We start from the raw sequence: 22,504 nt of genomic DNA on the forward strand, positions 1-22,504 counted from the left end.
CAGTTTATCCAAATCCTTCGAGCTGTAAAATGAAAGATACAGTAATTTACATGTAACTGGCTAAGACTCATCTTACTGTTCCATTTCCAGAAAGGTTAGATCTGCTTCTGTCAAAATCCTGAATACATTCATTTTAACTATCTTATTACAGTTAGCCAGTAATGTTTACTTTTGCAGAACCTCTGCAGAGTAAAATGCATTTTGCATTATGACCATCACCAAGACAACCCCTCCAGTGTTTCTATTTTAGGCATGTTAAAAAAAATAAACAAAAAACCCCACACCACCACTTAAGTCTGAGGTTAAAGGCTCCTGAATACTTGAAGCCTAAAGAAGAAAAAAAAAATAGGGCTGTTCTCTTAGAGTTATAGTCATATTGTGTTGGTGTGAAAGTCTCCTTCTATTTGACAGGGAATACAAGATGCTTTTTCCTCAGTCAAGTTGTTCAGGGCTTTGAGCACAACATCTGGCATGTGATCCGTTATCATCTTGGGACTTATTAAAATATTGCTAAAGGCTGTTTCTTTTGACCATCTTGCAGTATATTTAACATCAGAAGAACACCACCTAAAAAGAAATATTTCAATAAAGCTTTTTAGACATTTAGAATATCACATGAATTTTGGTCTGTGTCCACTCTACAGTGCAAATCCACATGTTGGCCTTAGAAAGCATATTGGTCATATATTTAAAACCTTTGCAGATTATTAAAGGATATAAACAAATCTTTACTCAGCTACTACTAAATATTTTATATAATTAGAAGAAAAAGTGGGCTTTTCAAAAAATCCTCCGTATTGGCCTACTGTGCTCCAATTTATATCAATGGTAAAACAACATCAGTGAGATCAGAAGTAAGCTAATTTGAGAACTAATCCTATTCCTCACATTCTTCTTACCCTGAGTTACAGATCCTGTTCTATTGTAACATTTGTGCAGATGGAGTCTGTCGGTTAGTTTATTTACATAAACAAATGGAATTTCTCAACTAATGATGAACACATTAGTTAGTGACATCAATGAGCAGCTAATAATTTTTTCCATATTTCCATCAATATAAAACTAAACCAATATTTGCCCTTTTCTATATCAGAAACTTCTAAAGGAACCCTTTTTTCCTAGTCTTTAAAATGGTTATTTATTTTTTATTAGCAATATCTCAAAATCACATTTGGGGCTAGATGGACTGGACAAAGTAGTGGTGTGTTATTTACTGACTACCATTATGTTGAGGGTGCTTTTATTACATATCCAATATTAGATTAAATATTATAATACAGCTAATTATTGTGTGTCAGGCTGAACTGAGGAGGAAGGCTGGGGAGTTTATTAGCCCAGGCGATTGATATTAATTATCTACCCACTCAATTGAGACCATCCTCAGATTATTGCCAAACAGTACTGATTTTTAAAGCTAAAAATATTAAAAAACGAATGTGAAAGAAGAAACCAGAACGCTAAAAGAAAGAGGGCTGGCAAACGGCTGAAAGGAAAGTGTTTTAAAAGAATTTGGCCTGTCCTCCCTTCTTCATTTTCCTACTCCCTTCTCTTCTGGTCAACAAGTAGGCTCTTTCTCCTCTAAATCATCCATCTTTTTGTGTCTGTTTCAAAATGGAACTAGGAGGGGTGGACAGAGGCAGGAGCCTTGCTGGCCCATAGAGTGGGAAGTGAGGAAGGAAGGAAGAAAGAGATTTGCCTTTTTTTAAAACTCTTAAAAAATGCTTCCCTTTTTGGTAGTTTCATAACCCCCATTTTCTTTGCTATTTGAGCATCTGTCTCCTTCCTGCTTCAACTCAAAGGGAGGGAGAAGCTGAGGCAGCAAGGTTCTTGCTGGACCAGTTTGAGAATTCCAAGTACAGGAGCCAAAAGCAGAGAGATTTGCATGCTCAGGCTACAGTTATTAAGGCAAATATGTAATAGAAATGGTAGTACTACATCATTAACACAACTGCACCATGGCTGGGACAAGCCCATTTCAGTATAATGGGTGATATTACACCAACTTTGACAATAACTAGGTACTCACTCCACAAACAACGGTAATGTCACAGTAGTGTGTAACAAAGCAATTAGCATCACCATTTCAGCACCTAAATACCTTGTGATGCCTTATATAGTGCTGTACAGTAGGTGGCCTGCGCCAAACACATAACAAGTACCTGTCCTGGCTAGTTTACTGTTTAAAGGTGTAAGTGAGTAGAACTGATTCAACACAGAATGGATTTTGGTCATTACACCACACCAGAACAACAACTGGTTGTTCCCAGTTTTGGGGGTAAGCATGAAATGAAGCACTGACTCAGAAGTAGGTTAAAGAAACGGAACACCAGAGAAGATTGGATACAATATATAAAGAGCATGAATAGATGTAGGAGAAGATGAGAGCAGAGAGACCAGAGCTCTTGCCTCTGCTCCTAAGGTGAAGAAGAGAAGCTTCAATTTAATAATTCAGTGAAGCATAATGCTGATCATTTACCTTCTTGAGCTGGTTTCTTCTACAATATGGATGATTTTTCCTGGGAGATAAAGATGAGGATACTGAGGTGGAGCATTTAAAGGAGATTCATCCTCAATGGCATTGTAAGAAGGTGACCGATGCATCATTAAACTCTCTTCAGCTAGAAGAGGCTGGGTTAGGGCATCTTGACTTCTACCATCTAACTCAGTTGGGAAATTATCTGGATCTCCTCCAAACACTTCATACCAACACCCATACAGCAGGATCTGGTACTGAGTTCAGAGAGAGAGAAGCAGAATATGGAATTTTGATGTTTATTTTCAAAGTAGTATTTAATTTTAAAAACACACACAAAATGCAAGATCTCTATACCCAAGTTTCTCCAAATTAAGTAGAGACACTTTTTTGTGGACTGAGCTGATATCAATTAATTAAGAAGGGTCAATTCAGAGGGAAATGTCTGCAACTCTGACAATTAATTCCTCCCCCTCCCCCCGTTCTCCTATCCAGCTTGAATCCCCACATTCACAATCTCTAGCTGCCTATCAGCTTCTTTAAGTTTAACTCTCCACAGAAGGCTTCCATAGGGTCGCTAATCTTGGAAGTACACACAAATCTTGTGGAAAAACCCGTGGAGGATCTAGGGTTTAACTCTAGGCATCGATGGATGGCAGTTTTTAACCCACTCCTCCTCACACCACAAGGAAGTCATCTTCCTGACAATTTATTGTTCCAGTCCTCCAGGAGGACCACCCTAAAGCCTCATCCAGCATGCAATCCTTCTCCAATGACTACTGCTCTGAGAATGCAAGCATAGCTTCTTTTGGAACTTCACCTGTGTTTCCTCAATGAACAGTAAGGGCTGATGGTACAGCCAGACAAAGCCTTCCCTGGTGATGGGGAGAAGGAGTCCCTTCTACAAAATTCCCACCCCCTTTTGGTCCCAGAAGACAGGACCAAACTTAGCCTACTGCGCCATACTGGAGTCCTCGGTCATTGATCTATCAATCCCTCCTTAATCAGCTGCAGGGATCATTGCTGAGCAACACCAGGGGCACATTGTCCCACTACAGACACTGCACAGCCTCTGCATACTTCTAGTTCCTTCCAGCCAACACAGCAACAAATTGGGATGGTAAATAAACAATGCTGTCCTGCAGGAGATCCACCACTAGGCCTCCCAAAACACATGTGAACTTGACTGCAGCCTATAGCGTTTAACCTCACTAATACTAAAACCAAAAACTAGGCAATAAAAATTTGAGATTTTTGCCTTAAAAAAAGGCACTGAAAATAAAGATGTTTTAAGGGGGGGGAGGGATAGCTCAGTGGTTTGAGCATTGGCCTGCTAAACCCAGGGTTGTGAGTTCAATCCTTGAGGGGGCCACTTAGGGATCTGGGGCAAAAATCAGTACTTGGTCCTGCTAGTGAAGGCAGGGGGCTGGACTCGATGACCTTTCAAGGTCCCTTCCAGTTCTAGGAGATAGGATATTTCCATTAATTAATTAATTAAACAAATTCCCTATTTTTGTAAGTAATAATTTACTAAAACTATTAAAAAATCTTATTGATTTGTCACCATTTATGCTATTTGGTTTATATTTTGCATTTCCCTTGAGCAGCAAACTAGTCTGAATTACATACCCTATTTCAGATCTCAAGTCTTATGCACAACCACAAGAGTTTCCAAAATAGCAGGGAAAGGTTTAAATAAGATGACACCACATACCTATGTTGTCACTAAATTAAAAATTAACAAACATTTCTATTCAATTTGTGCTTTGGAACCCCCTTCTTAACAGAAAACAAGCCATCACCACACTAAAAGTTGTATCAAAACTACTTGAACAATAAAAGCAAAGGGAATTGTCATGGTGTGTTTTGTTACCTTCGGCCTGTTACAATTAGCAACTATTCTCACTAGCCTTCTCTTCAGGTCTTCCATATTGGGCATACTTAACCTGTTTAACATACAAAACAAAGTGAAAAAAGCTTCTTAGGCCAACTGCTGGAGAATAACCATCTCTGAATAAAATGTAATGGTCCATCTCAAGTCACATCCTTACCTTGCAACAAGGTCCTTTCCAACAATGACTGACACAATGAAGCATTTAGAGTAGTCTGCAAGTGATTTGCTAAAAAAAAAAATTAATATATATATATATATTTTTTAGTTTTGCTATGACCTATGTTATTTGTATAATATAATAATGTGTTGCAATAAAAACATTCAGTTATTTTACTGCACTTTTTTCTGGAACTAGCCTTTTAAGACTAATTCAAGAGCAGGTTATACTGAACCCCCTTACACATGCTAAATAATAGGGATGGACTAGATGACTTCTCATGGTCCCTTACAATCCTAAATTTCTATGATTCTATGTACAGGCCAAGATTAGTTAAGGATTTTGATTTGAAGCATTTACTTTCAGTATTAACAGTGTATTCGTTAACAGAATTAATAGAGTATTTCATTCTTTAATGGCTACACAGGAACAATGTCAGATGGGACAATTACAACTTTGCTGGAAAACTTTATTTTATAAATAAGCTATGAACAAGTTTCAGTCATCATCTACAAAGGCAAACCCCACAGTCAGAACAAGATAAGCCTGTTCAAATTTCTTTAATATTAAGGCTGTTGATTAATTGCAGTTAACTCATGCGATTAACTCAAAAATATTAATCATGGTTAATTACAGTTTTAATCACACTGTTAAACAATAGAATACCAATTGAAATGTATTAAATATTGTGGATGTGAGAGAGAGAGAGAGAGAGAGAGAGAGAGAGTAAGTATTTGGTGTTGTAATTGAAATCAAAGTCTATATTATTCTTGATTATCTTTTACAGTGTAAATATTTGTAAACAAAAGAAATAGTATTTTTCAATTCTCCTCATACAAGTACTGTAGTGCAATCTCTGTGTTGTGAAAGCGCAACTTACAAATGTAGATTTTTTATGTTACATAGCTGCACTCAAAAACAAAACAATGTAAAACTTCAGAGCCTACAAGTCCATTCAGTCTTACATTTACAGGAGATAATGCTGCCCTCTTCTCATTTACAGTGTCAACAGAAAGTGAGAACGGGTATTTGCATGGCACTTTTGTAGCCAGCATTGCAAGGTATTTACGTGCCAGATATGCTAAACATTCGTATGCCCCTTCATGCTTCAGCCACCATTCCAGAGGACACGCTTCCATGCTGATGACACTCATTAAAAAAAAAAAAAAAAAAAGAGTTAATAAAATTTGTGACTGAACTCTCTGGGGGAGAATTATATGTCCCCTGCTCTGTTTTACCTGCATTCTGCCATATATTTCATGTTATAGCAGTCTCAGATGATAACCCAGCACATGTTGTTCATTTTAAGAACACTTTCACCGCAGATTTGACAAAAAGGCAAAGAAGGTACCAATGTGAGATTTGTAAAGATAGCTATAGCATCAATCCAAAGTTTAAGAATCTGAAGTGCCTTCCAAAATCTGAGAGGGACGAGGCGTGGAGCATGCTTTCAAATGTCTTAAAAGAGCAACACTCAGAAGAGGAAACTACAGAACCCAAACCACCAAAAAAGAAAATCAACCTTCTGCTGGTGGCATCTCACTCAGATAATGAAAATGAACACGTGTCGGTCCGCACTGCTTTGGATGGTTATCGAGCAGAACCCGTCATCAGCATGGACACATCCTCTGGAATGGTAGTTGAAGCATGAAGGGACATATGAATCTTTAGCGCATCTGGCACGTAAATATCTTGCGATGCCAGCTACAACAGTGCCATGAGAACGCCTGTCCTCATTTTCAGGTGACATTGTAAACAAGAAGCGGGCAGCATTATCTCCTGTAAATATAAACAAACTTGTTTGTCTGAGCGAATGGCTGAACAAGAAGTAAGACTGAGTGGACTTGCAGGCTCTAAAGTTTTACACAGTTTTGTTTTTGAATGCAGTTATGTAACAAAACAAAAAAATCTACTTTTGTAAGTTGCACTTTCATAAGGAGATTGCACTACAGTACTTGTATAAGGTGAACTGAAAAATACTATTTCTTTTGTTTTTTTACAATGCTAGTACTTGTAATCAAAAATAAATATAAAGTGAGCACTATACTTTGTATTCTGTGTTGTAATTGAAATCAATATATTTGAAAAATGTAGAAAACATCCACAAATATTTAAATAAATGGAATTCTATTATTGTTTAATCGCGCAATTAATTTTTTTAAATTGCGTGACAGCCCTATTTAATATATTAAACTTAAAACCACTACAGCTTCTTCTGTCAAAATATGAGCCAAATCCATCTCTGAAACAACTCCATTCAGTCATACCTGGGATGAATTTGTGTAAGTATCTTAATGATTTCTGTATCTTGCACTTAAAACCAAGTGTTGTATTTACCTTAACAATCCTCCTGGAGGAGAAAAGGCATAACACCTTAATGTTGGGAAGGAGTTTCTGAGCATGATGGCCAATATGGAAGCTGTTCCACCACCTAAACTGTGACCAACTATAACTAGTTTATATTCCTAAAGACAAAAACAGAAGAGTTATATGGTGAGGTTAAAAGAGAGACAGCTTGCTCCACTTTGGTTTCCAATGTAACTAAAGTGTTTTGTCAAACACTGCTGGCAAAATTGAATAATTTGGAAGTCAGGACTTACAGGAGCAATGGTGAAAGCCTGGTTTAAAATGCCATCATTTATTAGCCTTCTGTAGATGTAATTTGCTGCTTGAGTTATCCCCTAGAAGACAGTATTTTAAGTTAAGAGAAAAAAAGTAGTGTCCAGTTGGAAATGCAATACACATATCCCTTTAAATGCAGTGTTCAAAGTACTGACTGCAAACATGTGTGATAACCTAGTTAACAGTTTCAATGCTCTACTGACATATGTATTGCCCAAGAGTGGCACCTGAATGAGTGTACTGCACATTTACATTTTTTTTTTTTTTTTTTTTTAATTTAAAGGGACACAGGAGGCAAGCAAAACACCAGGACTACAACTTAAAAACTCTGCCTCCTGCATTGCAGAGAAGAACACTGCCAACAAGCCACCCAGACAGCTGGTCTACTCTGTCTCACAAAAAACCCAGCTAATTCAATTTAACTGAAGAAATTTAGGGTTGTTAATTTGATTTTTTTTCATTGAATAAATTACTTCAAATGGTTAAAGATGACACATGCCTTATGTACAAAACCATTTTCCAGAACGTCTTCGAGCGTCAGGTCTTCACACTCTGCTGACAGATCAGTGAGGAGATCCTGCAAGTAAATAACAAGACAGACCTCTTTTGCTACAGACATCTATTATGGGATGTTTCACAGCCCTTGACACTGTCTTTACTACAGTAATATCCTCAAGCAAACTTTGAGTCTGCAAGTAATTGCACATAGAAAAGAGAAGTATGAATGTCTCTTACTTACACACATCTAGAAACCCATCACAAAGTGCCATTTACAGCTACTGTATATACAAACAATACTCTGATTCAAGCTACTATGCAAAAGCTGGAATGTACACTGTACATACACCTCACACCATATTGACACAAAATTACCTTTGCCTTTCTCTCACTTGCCCCTTAAAATGGCATATAGGCTCTCAGGCATCCAAGAACAGACAGGCTTACCACTTAAGAAGATTATCTACTTCCCCTATCTCATTGCTGACTCAACTGTTGGGTTATTTTAAAATTCATTGTGTCACTGTAGCACTACGTATTTCGTCTAGCCACTACAGAGAAGTGTACTGTCTCCTCCAAACCATTGGGACATACCCATCTCCAGAGCCAGTGTTACACAACAGAGATGATACCTCAAAAGACAAGGTTCCTCTCACTGCAACCACAATAGCCTCCTTTTTGTGATCCAAAGCAACAAAAAATGGGATCTCGAAAATCTGAAGGATAAAAAAATTAGATGTGTTTAATGAAGATACCAAATTTATTGTAGTTTCCTGGAAAGAAATGAACATGACATCATGAAATTCTATTTAGGCATATAAACTTTTCTTACTGAACTCAGGATTTTTAAAATCTATTGAATGTTATCATTAGGATTGCTCTTATTCTTGTACAAGGTTACGCGAGAGCTTTTGCTATGTGTTGTGAAGTCTGTCAGTACTTAAAAAAATGTCAATGTTTGTGTCACTGTTATCTAAACAAGCATCCGTGTATTAGGGTTGGGGTTTTTTTTTAAATGCTTTTAAAAACATTTTGGGTTAGTTGGGGCTTCCATTTTATAACAGGGGAGGGCGAGGAGAGGAAAGCATCCTCTTCCTGGTTTCTAATTGAACTCAAGAAATTACTGAGAATTCTCTTGCTGAATGTTTGTCCAGACTGTTTACCTTGTTATGAAAGCTGATATGAATGAAATCTCTGTACTGTAGCCCTGTTATTTTTAGGATGGATCCAAAGTGAAAGTTAAGATGATCACCGCCAATTATATCAGAATCTGTTGGGCTGTTTCTGCAACTAAGGAAACATGGGAAAGAAAAGTGAACTTGCCAGTTCCAGCTAGTTAAATTTCCTTTCAGAAAAAGAACTCAATTACATTCACAGCAGGGTTTCTATTGGGAGCACACTGGGTGTTTATACTATAAAGACTGGCTAATACACCATTGCTATAAATCTTTTCGCAGAGTAAACAAGGCAATTCCTAAGAAGATAATTTTTTTTTTTAAACTACATCCAGATAGAAATTATACACTTGAGGAAAAATTTCAAGTACAAAAACAATTCTAAGGAATGAGTTAATCTGACCCCAGCCACAATTTCAGCTAAGTCTTTATTACAGTATGTTGTGACATCTCAGGAGGATAATTAACTTTATGGCAATTAAAGCTGGATGGAATATTCACTCCTAATGTCACAAATAATGGAGGCGACTATTTAAACAGAGAGATACTATATAAGATTACGCTTGCCTTCTTAGTATTAACTGCCAAAGTTTGCAGTGTTATTGTAGCTGTGATGATCACAGAATATTGGAGACAAGGCGGGTTAGATAATAACTTTTACTTGGTCAACTTCAAAGCTGCCAAAGTTTGACATAAGAAAGTTTTTTATTTTGATGTACTTAGTATAATTTCCAAATCTGTCTATTTCTTTTTCTTAATTTTGACACACTTGTGTTACATTATGTTAAATATAATATTAACATACAAAGCTAGTTTATGGTCAGATTTACTTATGTTAGATTTTGATCCTGCACCTGTCTCAGTGCAGATAGCCGCCTGTGCAGAGACCCATTAACTTGGGGGAAGACTGTCTATACAGAGAGAATTTCAGGATCAGGGTCTTTAACAACTGACTCATTCCTTATATAGAAGCAAATGGTTCCACTGTAAGACAAAAAGGTCTAGGAGGGTAATCTTGCCTGATTCCCCTAAATAGAGAAAACAATCAATGTACTTCCATTTATACACACTCTTGTCTAAGCAAAAGCATATAAGGCCTCAATCCATCTTTTTCGGTTTGATTTGATTCCAACAGCCCATGACCCCATTTTGAGGAATGTCCATTCAACTCAGTCAAATGCCTTTTCAGATACTAACATTAATCTGGCTGAATGAAGACCAGTAACTCTTTACACTGTTTGCAATCTTTTATTTCTTTGTTTTCTTGTGACTATTGGGTCACACTCTTTGTAGCTTGCATAGGCTGAGCTCACTGCAAGCACCAGGGGCTCCTTGCATCCCTCCACTCCATCCCACAAGGCCCTGTGTGCTACCCTCCTGTCCCTCTTTATTTCAGGTACTCCCTGAAATTTCCCCATATTCCCGCATGCCAACAGCTCTGTGTGCATCCCCATTCCTGCCATACCCTCCATACTAGGAGCTCTGTGTGCACCCTTTTCCCTCCATGCACCCCATCTTCCCAGTGCTGGAGCTCTGTGTGCCCTCCTCTACCCACACCAGGATACCCCAATCTCTGCCTCACTAGGTTCTGTCTCCCCCCTATTCTCCATGCTAGTGGTCTTGGGTGCTCCCCACTCCACTCATACCAAGGTCCCTCAATTTTCACTCCACACCAGGGGCTCTGTGTGCCCTCCCCCCATTCTGTCTCCCAGGCCAGGGGCTGTGTGCACACTCCCATTCCCCAATTCCCCCAAACCAGTATTTTTTTGGGAGATAAGTCATTCAAGGTGCAAACATGTTAAACTTTATTAGGACAGGCAGAAATGAGACAGAGGTAGTTTTCTGCTGGAAGGCATTAATAGGTGCCATTAACCAACTGTTTGATTTTATAGACAAATACAGAGGGGCTTAAAGCTGTTGCTCTATGTGTCTCCCATTCCCCCTTTCAGTTGTCCAATTCTATCCAAAATCAATAGGGTTCTGGTCACTGATGCCCACGAACATGCTCTGAACATTTGTAATTAATCAGGTGCAGTGTTCAAAAACTTCTTGTGTAATAGCCAAACACAGAAATGCCATCAAGTTCAGTGTATGGCTTTGTAAGTTTGGCCAAAGAAAACAGCTTGCCTACCCTTCCAAAATCGGAAGTAGTATTTTGAAGGCTGGTTTCCTTTTACTCAATTTGCGAAAGACAACTCTAGCAATCAAGCTCATGTATACTTATTAATAGATAGAAATTGACGAAATAAGAGAACTGCTATTTAAGTGATTTGTACTAATATGAAAAAACAAATAATTAAAAAAGAAACTATGCACTTTTAAGATCTTATACCAACCTACCAGTCACCATTAAGCTTACAGAGTGCAGTAAATGGGTTAGTGTATATGTAGTAAGGCCATCCATAAGCAGCTGCAGCAAACTGCATGTAGTGAGCAGCATTTTCTAATTCAATATCCAGATCATCAGTCTGGAGGGTGAAAGAAACAAAAACAAAAAACAAACAGTTCAACATGTAAGGCAAGCCCAGGATAAAGAATGCAGATGCACACCATGCTACTGTAACACTAAGGGCCTAGATCTCCCCATAGACCCAAACAGTCATGGCAATGACGTTTATTCTTTTACCTTTTCACTGTAAGCCCCAGGTAAGTGAAACAGAACAACTGAGAGGAAGGAGTTCACACTTAGGCATATTCAATTTTCTTATTTAGAAAAAGTTTAGAGTTTATTTGTTAATAATAAAGTCTTGAAAATGGAGTCTTGAAAAATTCTAATTATTATTTAAAAGTAATTGTTCAGTAACAGTACCAAGTTTATGTGTTTCTATACTTTATTATGCACTGATAAACATGGAACTGAAAATTTAAGGGGTGTAGGTGGAGGGAAAGCTACAGATTATGTAACAGATAATTCTCACAAGAGCTTTTTTTCCTTTGCACAGAACCCACCATCAGCTGAATTCAAAAGGAACTATCTAGTAAGTGGCGTGCACTTAAACGGTTTCAACTGAAGTGGAATAATCTACTTTGGTTAAAACAGTGCAATAGGTGAGAAATTAAAGATTACAAAAGGTACAAAATAATTTACAAGAAATTTTTCCCATTTTAAGCCATTTAAGATACGGGTGGAAGATCCCAAAATGAAGTGTCACTCCTGATCAGCAAGCATTAAACAATTACTGTTTCTGTTTCTCATCCTGTCTGGATGTTGGTTACTCAGTTATAATTTGAAAGACAAGTACAGTATACTGACGCTCCCCGGGTTACGCAAACCCGATTTATGCAAATCCGCACTTATGGAAAAAGTTCCATAAGCTTTTTTTTTTTTTTTTGGTGCATAATGGTCGGGTATACGTTCCCGACATACGCAAAATTTGACTTGCGCAAGGCGTTCCGGAACGGAACGCTTGCGTAAATCGGGGAGCATCTGTACTGCAAGACCAACATTTTCAGCTTTATGCTCATAGAACTGGAACGTCACCTTATTTGTTTCTGTGCATATTCTTCTTGGTGATCCAAAAAAACCTATAATTTTCACACATATACCTACTTCCCATTTCAAAATTTCATATTTATCAATACAAATGAAAACATAATTGTGGGGTGGAACTTTTGGAAGTGCCTAAGGAACACAACTCCCATTGTTTTTCAATGGGACTTGTTCTCCTAAATCACTTGAATGCTTTTGAAAATCCCACCCTTATAGCTCAGTTTTGTAATACACTTGGTAAGATGGTGGGAGGTTTTTAGTTTATAATCATTTTCCAGTCATTTTTACTTTCAGGTTCTCCATGTATTAGTACAAATACAGCAATGTTTTGATTGCAAACTTCATAAGAGGCTTTTTATTGGATTACAAAATTTCCTATTTGAACTTAAAATACTGGAAACTATGAGCCTTAGATTTTGTCAAAGCTAATTTTTACAAAACTTGCATTTTAGTTCAGTTTGACAAGACACTGTCCCTTAAACAGGCTGTATCACAAAGCTGTTTTTTGGTAGCATATCTTACCACATGGGATAGGTGGGAATGACACAGGACTTCTTCAGGCTCTTTTGGGCAGTTTTCCACTTTATCTTGCTCTTGATGGAGCAGAGTCAAACCTGCTGCTATGTCACTAGGCACCAGATCAGTGTCCTGCCAAAGAAAATGGAAAAAAATTCTTTAAAAATAAACCCACATCATCACAGGCAATCCACTGAAAAATGTAAAGTGATTTTCTTTTGCAGTTCTATAGTAAATACATTTACATCAAAAAGCAAGGGTGTGCTTGTGAAACATTCACATCCCCATCCAATGCACTCAATGTTGCATCTTTAAAAACTTTCTGCAAATAAAAGCCACATACATAAATTCCAATGTAAAAGAGAAAGTTAAAAGCATCTTAAGAGGCCTGTGGAGCCCTAAAGCAAAACATGATCTGAACATGACTAATAATTGTCACAAGCAACTTAGGGAAAAAACCCGCGTACCTCCCTCTACAGCTACTATGCAAGTTTGAAGGAGTGCTCATGCTGTTATTTGTGATATGTGACTAGCAAATACTCTTGCTCTGAACCTATGGCAAGGCACATAGCATTCGCTTACAGATCTTTAACAATACTGTAAATACAACCCTGACATTTAGAGCTCGATCCTGCAAAGTGATGAGCACTATGGTCACAAATGAAGTTGATAAGAAGTGAGAACACTCAGCCCCTCACAGGATTGGGTTCTTAGAGTGCCATGAAGATTATTCCATCTGTAAAGAAGCCACATTAGAAGGCCAGGGAGTATGGTAACTGAGCTTTTCATCACAAGATTTTTTGTTCAAATTGACTCTAGGTCAACAGTGATCATTGGAAGGCTCTTAGCAACTTATGTGAAATGAGACTGGCAAAATAAACAAGTTATATCATGAGTAATAATTAGAAATATTGGCAGAAGGATTCCCCTTCTATTAGCCATGAGAACTGGGATTTTTAAGTTTGACGGCAATGGGAAGACTCAGCAAAATCAGGACGTGGGCACTTCCTTTTCTACCATGCATAAGTGAAGGGGGGTTTACAGAGGAAAGGTCCAGGTACAGAGGTGGGGAGGTTTTAATTCAGCTGCACAGGATGACTATTCCCCTTATCAAGGCTCCCTCTATCATCCTACAACCCACTGACTTGGAGGCAATTATAGAGCAGTATGCACAGACACCATTTTAATGAGTAAGAACCTCTCCCACCAACCTTGAGTATGAAAAGAGATCCTAAAGTCACTGCTGAACTCTACTCTCTCACACAGTCTAGCGTGCTGGCAGTTAAGTCCCAGTTCAATCAATACTACGCAGACTTTAACTTGTGATGAGCTTTCTACAGAGTAGCTTTCTTGTATGGGCCAGTTTGGTATAGTTCAGGATGGGAGAACTGCCTTAACACACTGTTAATGCTGACATTACCTCTTCATAAGCTCAATAAATTAATGTAGCTAAATTGTTTGCTGTTTGTACCATTCCCTACTATGGGCAAGGGGAAAAATGGTAAACTCTGGATCCTCACATACCGAGGTTAAGAAAAATCAACCTCATTCCCCTGACTAGGGAATTGCCCAAGTTGAAGAGAAAAATAACTTCACTAGCCGAATTACAGCCAATAGCTTTACTGGGAAATCTAAATTCCCAATATAGACAAGATCCTAAATTCAGTTAATACCACCAGGCATTCTTAGAGGATCATAAGAAAACTCCAGTGGAGTGGAGCTTTTTTTTTTTAGTGAAGACAGTGAATATGTTTGTACAAGGAAAAAAGTAATGGTACCAATTTATTTTTTTAAATGCAAGCAAGCATGATATTACAGGAAAGCAAGTTTGTGACCAAAATATTGGTGAAAAAGTGGAGGCAAATTCACTGTTGTGAAGCTATTGCCTATCTGGCTCCTATGTCTGTGAAGTGCCAAGTGTGTTAAAATAAAGTAGTTTGAAAACAGTGGTTACTTGAGCATGTGACTTTTCCAAGTTTTAAGTTTGTAATTTGTTAGTTTGTGCAATTTTCCCAATCTCTTCCCCCAAGAGGGGGAAGGAACCCATGTTAAAAGGAGGACAGCGTGGTGTAAGTTTTCTGTTTCAGAATAGAGCTGATAGGTATCAAAAGCCTGATTCTCAAGTAAATGGCACTGCTGAACTCTCACTGACCTAAAGGCAAGAGCCACATGTGAAAATGCTGCAGTATTGGGTCAAATGGAATGATAAGAACAAATAAACAAATCTTTCCATCTTACTGAGAAGTAGGTGCGGAAAAGCTCTGCAATACTTGTAAAAGCCACTCGGTGATCATCATCTTGCATAATACAACAACACAGTAACCTGATTCTCCTCTCCCAGACTCTGGTTGCGGTCTTCTTGACATTATAAAACAATTGGCCTGATTGACTGCTTTCCAAGTTGCGATTTATATCATCAGCCAGGTACAGTGTCTTTTTCCCCCCAAGTGGATCAAAGACAATTACAACTGCAACGACGGTAAAGATGATGATAACCCAGCTGCAAAACAGAAGGGTGTGGGAGGAAAGGCTTGGTGAACCATGTACTCCTAAAGTACTGTATACAAGAGCATGCAGCTATAGCTCGTCAGCTACAGTTCTTGTCATAGAAAAGAAAATACAGTTTATTGTGGCATACCACCAGCACACTCACTTACTGGTACCGATGATGGCTTTGTAATAGGGACACCAATCCACTAGGAACAGGATTGAGACTGCCAACTCATTTCACATAACACACTAAACCTCTACTGCAATCACCACTGATGGATGACTGTTTTGAAATAGCTACCTTAAGTTGGGGAAGACTCCATATGCCATTACCGGTCTCTTAAGGCATCTATCCCTGCTCCTCTGTTTCTCTTCTCCCACCCTCTTCACATCTGTCTGATCGTCCATCTTTGTTTGTCTTTTTGACCCCTTCTCATCTTTACTCTTCATAGCTTTCACTTCATCCCCTGCTTTGTAAGGGAGGATGCCACAACATCTCTCAGGTAATTAGAAAAGCACAATGAAAAAATGAGTTTATTCTAGTCTTTATATAGTCACTCACTATAAAAATCTTTGTTTAAGAAACTCCAGTAATTTAAAACAAATATCCAAGTTTTGAGTGGTCAGAAAAAATCTTCACTGGATATTTAAAATATAAATGCATAATATAAGCTTAGCTTAGTTTTCTGTTAGCATCTTTACCTTGCAATAACTGTCCAAAATACGACATTTACCACAGTCCTTTCACAACGTACATCGGTGTCCGACACCCATATAGCTCCCACAACTGCCCAGACCAATTCTGGGATATAAAGACCTAGCCGAGTATAAATCAATTTAGGAAGAGATTTCCTTGGCCCAGGGTTAGAAATTGTTCCTGAAATTACAGATGGAATTTAAGTAAAAAGTCACTTATGTACATAAAATATCCACACACAAAAAAATCAGTGTTTTTATGTTATGGTGCCCAGTGTGAAATTTAATCAAGTATATAAAAACCCAACAAACTAAGATTTTTAAAGTGAAGTTTCGAAGAAGTGAAACTGTAGACCATAAAGTGTCTTAGAACTGAATGGTGAACATCTTTAGCATTTTTAATGGTTTAAAACTGGAAATATTAAAATCATTTCTGCTTTCTCAGAGGAATTTTTGTATCTGTTGTTGCACACATCTCATTTCCCAGAAGATACATTTCAGCCTCAGCCTGTTCACATAGGACTTGATTCGACTCTCTAGGCCAGTAGTTTCCAAACTTTTAATGCGCAAGATCACTTTTTGAATTTAAGGGCAACCCAGGATCTACTCTGCCCCTTCCCCAAGGCTCCACCCCTTCCCCAAAGCCCTGCCCCACTCACTCAATTGCTCGCTCTCCCCCACCCTCCCTCACTTTCACCAGCCTGGGGTAGGGGTTTGGGGTGTTGGAGGGGGTGCAGGCTCTGGGCTGGGGCCAAGGGGTTCGCAGTGTGGGAGGGGGCTCCGGGCTGAGCCTGGGGCAGGGGGGTGGGGTGCAGGAGGGGGGGAAGGATGCAAGCTCTGGGAGGGAGTTTGGGTGCAGGAGGGGACTCTGGGCCGGGGCAGAGTGTTGGGGTGCAGGAGAGGGGTGCGGGGTGCTGGCTCTGGGAGGGGGTCAGGGCTGGGGGTTGGGGTGCAGGAGGGGGTACAGGATGCTGGCTCTGGGAGGGGGCTCAGGGCTGGAGCAGAGGCTTGGGGTGCTTGAGGAGATCTGGGGTGCAGAGGGGGATCAGGGTGCTGGCTCCAGAAGGGGGTGCGGCCTCCCACCGGGCAACACTTACCTTGGGTGTCTCCTGGTCGGCGGCACAGTGAGGCTAAGGCAGGCTCCCTGCCTACCCTGGCCCCATGAGGCTCCCGGAAGGGGCCAACCTGCCCCTACGGCCCCGGGAGGGGGAGGGGGCACATGGCTCTGCATGGTGACCCTCTCTGCAAGCACCACCCTCTCAGCTCCCTTTGGGCACAGCTTCCCGTTCCTGGCCAATGGGAGTTGTGGGGGTGGTGCTTGGAGGCAGGAGCAGCGCGTGGAGGGAGACCCCTGCCCCCACATCCCCGGGGGCGTGCTGGCTGCTTCCGGGAGTGGCATGGGGCTGGGGCAGACAGGGAGCAAGACTGCCTTAGCAGCAGCCCAGCTGCGCCACCAGAGATCGCGATCGACTAGGAGATTCTCTAGGATCAACCAGTTGATCGCGATCGACCAGTTGGTGACCACTGCTCTAGGCAGTAAGATTTCTGCTATTGACTTCAATTAAGCGGTAGTAAGCCCATAACAAACCCAAAGCTCCACAAAAAGTAAGGCCTGCCTACAGTTCTTTGCTACTCTGGTTGTGAGCTTTGCTGTTTTAGTTCAGAATTCCTTACATTTCTGGCAAGCATTTTTTGCTTCTACATATTATACTGGCATAGAACAAGTATTTCTATTTGGAGTTGCATCTTTAAAGATTTACAGGTTTGTCCAGTCAACTTAATAGAGATCAATCTCAGAGTTTAAATCACTGATCTTTATTCACGGACTTTTCTCAAAGTCACTTTAGTTACAACAAAAACCCAATCACCATACAGCTTATTTTCTCAATAGGTCTGGGCTTACTAATAAGGCAGTTAAATACAAGAACACAAGATGATACAAACTCTGTTCAGATGGCTGTGACTGCAATACTCCATCTTTTTGGGCAAAAGAGCAGTCAAACAGTATTCTCCAAGTCCACCCCAAAAATCTCTTTGGAGTTAGCTAATTGTTCTAACCCAGTCCCCTTCCTTGGGAGGGAATCATGTTGTCTGTGATGCATCCACCCTGCATAAGCATGGGACCCAAAATGCACACATTCCTGTCACAGTTTGGGGTACTACCACCAATCTACCATCCAGCCTTGTCTCACTACTTTAAGACTAAGATGAAGAGAGTTTGGGTTTTTTGTTTTTTTAAATGAAATTGTGTTCTAGCAGAAGGATCTCATCAAAATAGAAAAGTGGCACCTGTCTGATAAAGAGAACCAAAGCTACCCAGGTCTGAAATACTAGAAACCTTATTGTATTTTCTGTGAGTTACAAGTAGTTCATAGAAGGGCGGGGATGAGCTCAATTTATAAATACTTTTTATACTGTGAGATTATCAACTACAGAGATGTTACTGACAAAACTTGTCACCCAACAAACTAAAAATGGCAATTTACACTCTAATGCAGCAGATATTGTCAAGCAGACGATAGCTTAATTAATTGAACATTTCAGTGCCTCAGATAGTGATTCATGTTACTCAGCCTAACAAACTTCTGTCCACCCACTTGATCCAGGCACGTAATTTAACTAACAATGGATTATTTCACTGTTACTGTTTGAAAGTGCTTGAATTGTTTTTATTGGGGGGAGGAGGGGAAATAATGTAAGAGTATCAATTGACTCCAGATATACGAGAGACTTATTAGATTATCTAGTCCATCTTCCAGTTTCCTTATTGCACATTTACTAGAGTTTTCTTCACTTTAGTTTTAGAGACACTAAGTAACAGGGTTTCCACCATTTCCCTTCAGAAATATTGTTTTTAATTGGGGAATTCTCTGTTAGATTTCCCAGAGATCCAATCTCTGTTTTCCCTTTCTTAATTTATCTGGTGATTCCTAGTTATATGCCCTTAAATTATGCTGAATAATCCTTCTCCCTCCTTGATGTTTATATACATGTATTTATATATAGTTATATCCCCAATCGTCCCCAAACTTGTAGTTTGGGCAAGGTACCTACATTGATTTTTAATCTTTCATCAGATCAATCCCTCCAGATGCCTAAATATTTTAGCTGTTTTTCTATGATCACTCTAGGATGGTCCAATGGTTGGGACACTAGCCTAGGACTTGTGGAGCAGGGACTTGGACCTGGGTCTCCCAACAGACTTTCTGTGTGGCCTCAGGCAAGTCACAGCCTCTCTGTAAAACGGGGATCATACTTTACTGGAGTGTTGTAAGGATAAATACACTAGAGATTGTGAAGTGCTCAAATACTACCCTAATGGGGGCATACAAGTACCTAAGACAGATATTAGGAGGGTCTATCTTTCTGGTAATGAGGCTCCCAGAACAGAACATGATATACAAAGGGACCATTACAGGTACCTCTCTGTCCCATGATAAGGTGTCTGTGCATATGCTCCCATATCATATTAGTTTGCCTCTCTTCCTCAAGCTGAAACTCTTCCTGTTTACATAATTATTGTATTAATAAGACACTGTATAATTTGTGTGGACCACCTTTCTATATATTTTTCCTTGACAGCCTACTGTATCTGATACACTTTTGATATGTGGCACTTACTGTGACTATATAAGGCTATGTTTACAAGTACCATTACGGAGCAGATGGATTCTGCATAGCTGCTCCTGGAAGTCTGTCAGAGGTGTTAAAAACAGTGCATCTTTTCAGATTATTTATTAGTGAACTAGTAAATTGCTGGATGTGGAAGTAGCAGCATTGCTGAATCTGATTTGGTTGTGAGAGGATATTTTGGAGTTCCCCTATTTTAAGTTATCTACAGGCTGTGGTAAACTGTTACCTCTATTTGATTATTTAAGGCTAGCAGAGTTTAATTTATTTGTATTAGGTAGTATTAATGCTGAGAAGTGATTACTATAAATCGTATTACTGTCAGGGCACACAGAATGTTTGTAAAGCTGTTCTATTTTAATGTCAAATAGAAATAAAATATATAAATCCTACTACTATAAATATCAGGTATTGCAGACTAAGTATTTACCTTGCATACTGATATACACAATAGCAGATACAGCGCATATTATGGCAGCCAGGAGAATGAGGAGGACAAGCAGGTAGCTGTGCAATAATCCCCCTCCAGTACAGTTAAATTTCCCTTTGTGAATGGAGTACAAAACAAGAATTCCAATCCACCTGCAGAAAAACAGTACCATAAGTTGTCACAGCTAGGAAGAAACATACTTCACCACAAAGCTAGTTCAGTCATAAAAAATTATCCATCTTCATTTAAAAATAATTCATAAAAGGGTCGTGTTCCCACAATGAACTCACAGAATGTAAAGACCCCAGTAGAGTATATTGCAGTAACCACAATAAAGACTACAAGTTCAACAATATCCTCCTTTTTTTATAGCACCTTTCATTCAGATGGATCCCAGAGCACTTCAATGATGGATGACGTTTATCAGTTTAAGTGATGCAACCACATCTTGAAGTAGTAGCAAATGATTACTGTGTAGTATGGTCTTAATTTAGTACAGCATGCAAAAGTTACATTACATGTCTCATTCTCAATATGAAAACCCGGGTTATCAATACATGATAGGAAAAAACCCTCAATTTCTCTCTCACTTCTATGTAATAAAATGTCAAATGAACCAGACAGTCTCACATCGCATCTAAACAAATATTCCTAACAGCATACCAACTCAGCAGCTTCCCAGGCATGTTTTAAAATTCAACAAGATAATCTACAGATACATAATAGCAATTTCCTAAGGAGCCCAAGGACTACTCCAATCAGCATGGAAGTTAACATACATTTAAAATAAAACAATTAAAATAATCCTAACATTCGCATTATCCTTTATAGAGGACTAGAAATAACTTATCAATAGTTAATCAGCTGCTGATCAATTTTGCCTTCAGCCTGCTGTCACCAGGAGGGAATGGCTGCAGGCAGAACACTTGAGTCTGTCTGTATCTATCTGTTGTCTCTTGTCTTATACACTGTAAGCTCTTTAGGGCAGGGAACATCTTTTTGTTCTGTTCATACAACACCTAGCACAATGGCATACTGGGTTCTAATAATAGGGCACTGCAAATGTACAGTGCACCTTCCATGGCAGACCAGCTCTCCCAGCTGCATGGTTCTCCTCCCCTGGGAGGGTGGTGGGAAGTGAGGATGGGGTGGCTCTTACCAGATCATTCTGATGAAAAGTTCAAAGGCTCCCGGAAAAACAAAGTCATCACTGGCGATAGCCCAGCGTCTCCCAAATATCACCATTCCAGGCATCTTGGGGACCCTGCCAGTGCTGCGCCTGCTCCTCCTGCAGGAAGCAAATGCACTGATGACACACACCTCTCCTTACCCTCCCTAAAGCAGGGAGCCGCCTCCGACCACAACTAGCCACCATCCCTCCGATTACTTCTCTCTGACCACAAGCTACGCATCTGCCCCCTTCCCCTGCCCCCCTTCCCAACCCCCAGGCCAACCCCTGCTCCTGAAAGGCCGTCCCCCCCCCCCACTTCCCTGCCCTCAGGCCAACCCCTCCGACACACTTCAATGCCCAGCCCCCGCCGGGCTGCCCGCCTTCCGTCCCCGCACTTCCCTGCCACACCCCCGGCCTCCCAAGAAGCGGCCCCGCACCAGGAAGACGCTCCCTGCTCTCCTCGGACAGACCGTCACACCAGTCCAAAGAGGATTTCGTAAAAACAACACAACGCCATGACGCAACCACGCAGCGTAAGCCCTTAGAATCGCGCAGGGCACACATTCACCCTTTCCCACCGGCGCATGAGTAGAGCTCGCGCGGCTAGGCGCTTTCCCATACCGCTTCAGGATGGGACGCATGCGCAGGGCTTCTACGATCCCCGCCCTTCGAGCGGCTAGGCGCATGCGCAAAGGACGCGCGGCTCGGAGTCCTCTCTGCTCCCTCTCTCCCACGCCTGCCTAGCCCCGAGGCGCATGCGCAAAGCTCTCCCGTGCTGACAGGCCCTCCCCTGGAAGTGGAGATGCTGAGAGACAGCAGGCTGGGCAGCGGGCACTTGGCTGTCCCTCATGATGCTGCCCCCTGGCAGATGTGGCAGCTGGCCCTGTTCTGCCCCTTATGGCACTGTGACAACCATATGATATCACCTCACAGCACCATGCCATCACCCTACATGCCACTACAATGTGGGGTCCTGTGGGTCCCTCCCACACTGACAAGATACAGAGGGGTTCTAAGAATCTCCTGATTCTGATCTGTATGTTCTGGTTCACCAAAAAAAGTTGTGAGCTCTCAACTGAAAGACAGTGACACACTGGTCATCAATATAATTGTGAAATGTATGTGTACTATGTAAGGAGTTATTAATCTGTACTAGAATATTATGGTTTTAAGCATATAAATTAAAAGCAGGTCAGCAAAAGGTGACATGTCTTAGGCTGCTTCCTTCAGATAGGAGGTAAGAAATGTGTATTTCGGTCATG

At 40.2% G+C, this 22,504-nt stretch overlaps 1 protein-coding gene across 2 annotated transcripts; it reads right to left on the reverse strand.

Moving 5' to 3' along the window:
* Positions 1-5: 5 nt before the first annotated feature.
* On the reverse strand, positions 6-21,767 carry DAGLB (diacylglycerol lipase beta). Of its 2 annotated transcripts, XM_024208441.3 has the most exons (16): positions 21,680-21,767; positions 21,231-21,359; positions 20,072-20,223; positions 16,018-16,192; positions 15,064-15,325; positions 12,832-12,957; positions 11,160-11,287; positions 8,808-8,934; positions 8,277-8,360; positions 7,646-7,723; positions 7,125-7,205; positions 6,862-6,989; positions 4,525-4,593; positions 4,347-4,419; positions 2,477-2,730; positions 6-567 (listed from the first exon to the last, which is right to left on the reverse strand). In XM_024208441.3, the coding sequence occupies exons 2-16, from the start codon at positions 21,323-21,325 to the stop codon at positions 372-374; spliced, it is 2,028 nt and encodes a 675-aa protein (XP_024064209.2). In that variant the 5' UTR covers positions 21,326-21,359; positions 21,680-21,767; the 3' UTR covers positions 6-371. The 2 variants fall into 2 exon arrangements, with proteins under 2 accessions (XP_024064209.2, XP_024064210.2); XM_024208442.3 differs by lacking the exons at positions 16,018-16,192; positions 20,072-20,223; positions 21,231-21,359; positions 21,680-21,767 and adding an exon at positions 15,617-15,664.
* Positions 21,768-22,504: the final 737 nt, after the last annotated feature.

This window comes from Terrapene carolina, unplaced genomic scaffold (assembly GCF_002925995.2).
Source record: "Terrapene carolina triunguis isolate 2854851 unplaced genomic scaffold, T_m_triunguis-2.0 Scaffold93, whole genome shotgun sequence".
Lineage (NCBI taxonomy): Eukaryota > Metazoa > Chordata > Testudines > Emydidae > Terrapene > Terrapene triunguis.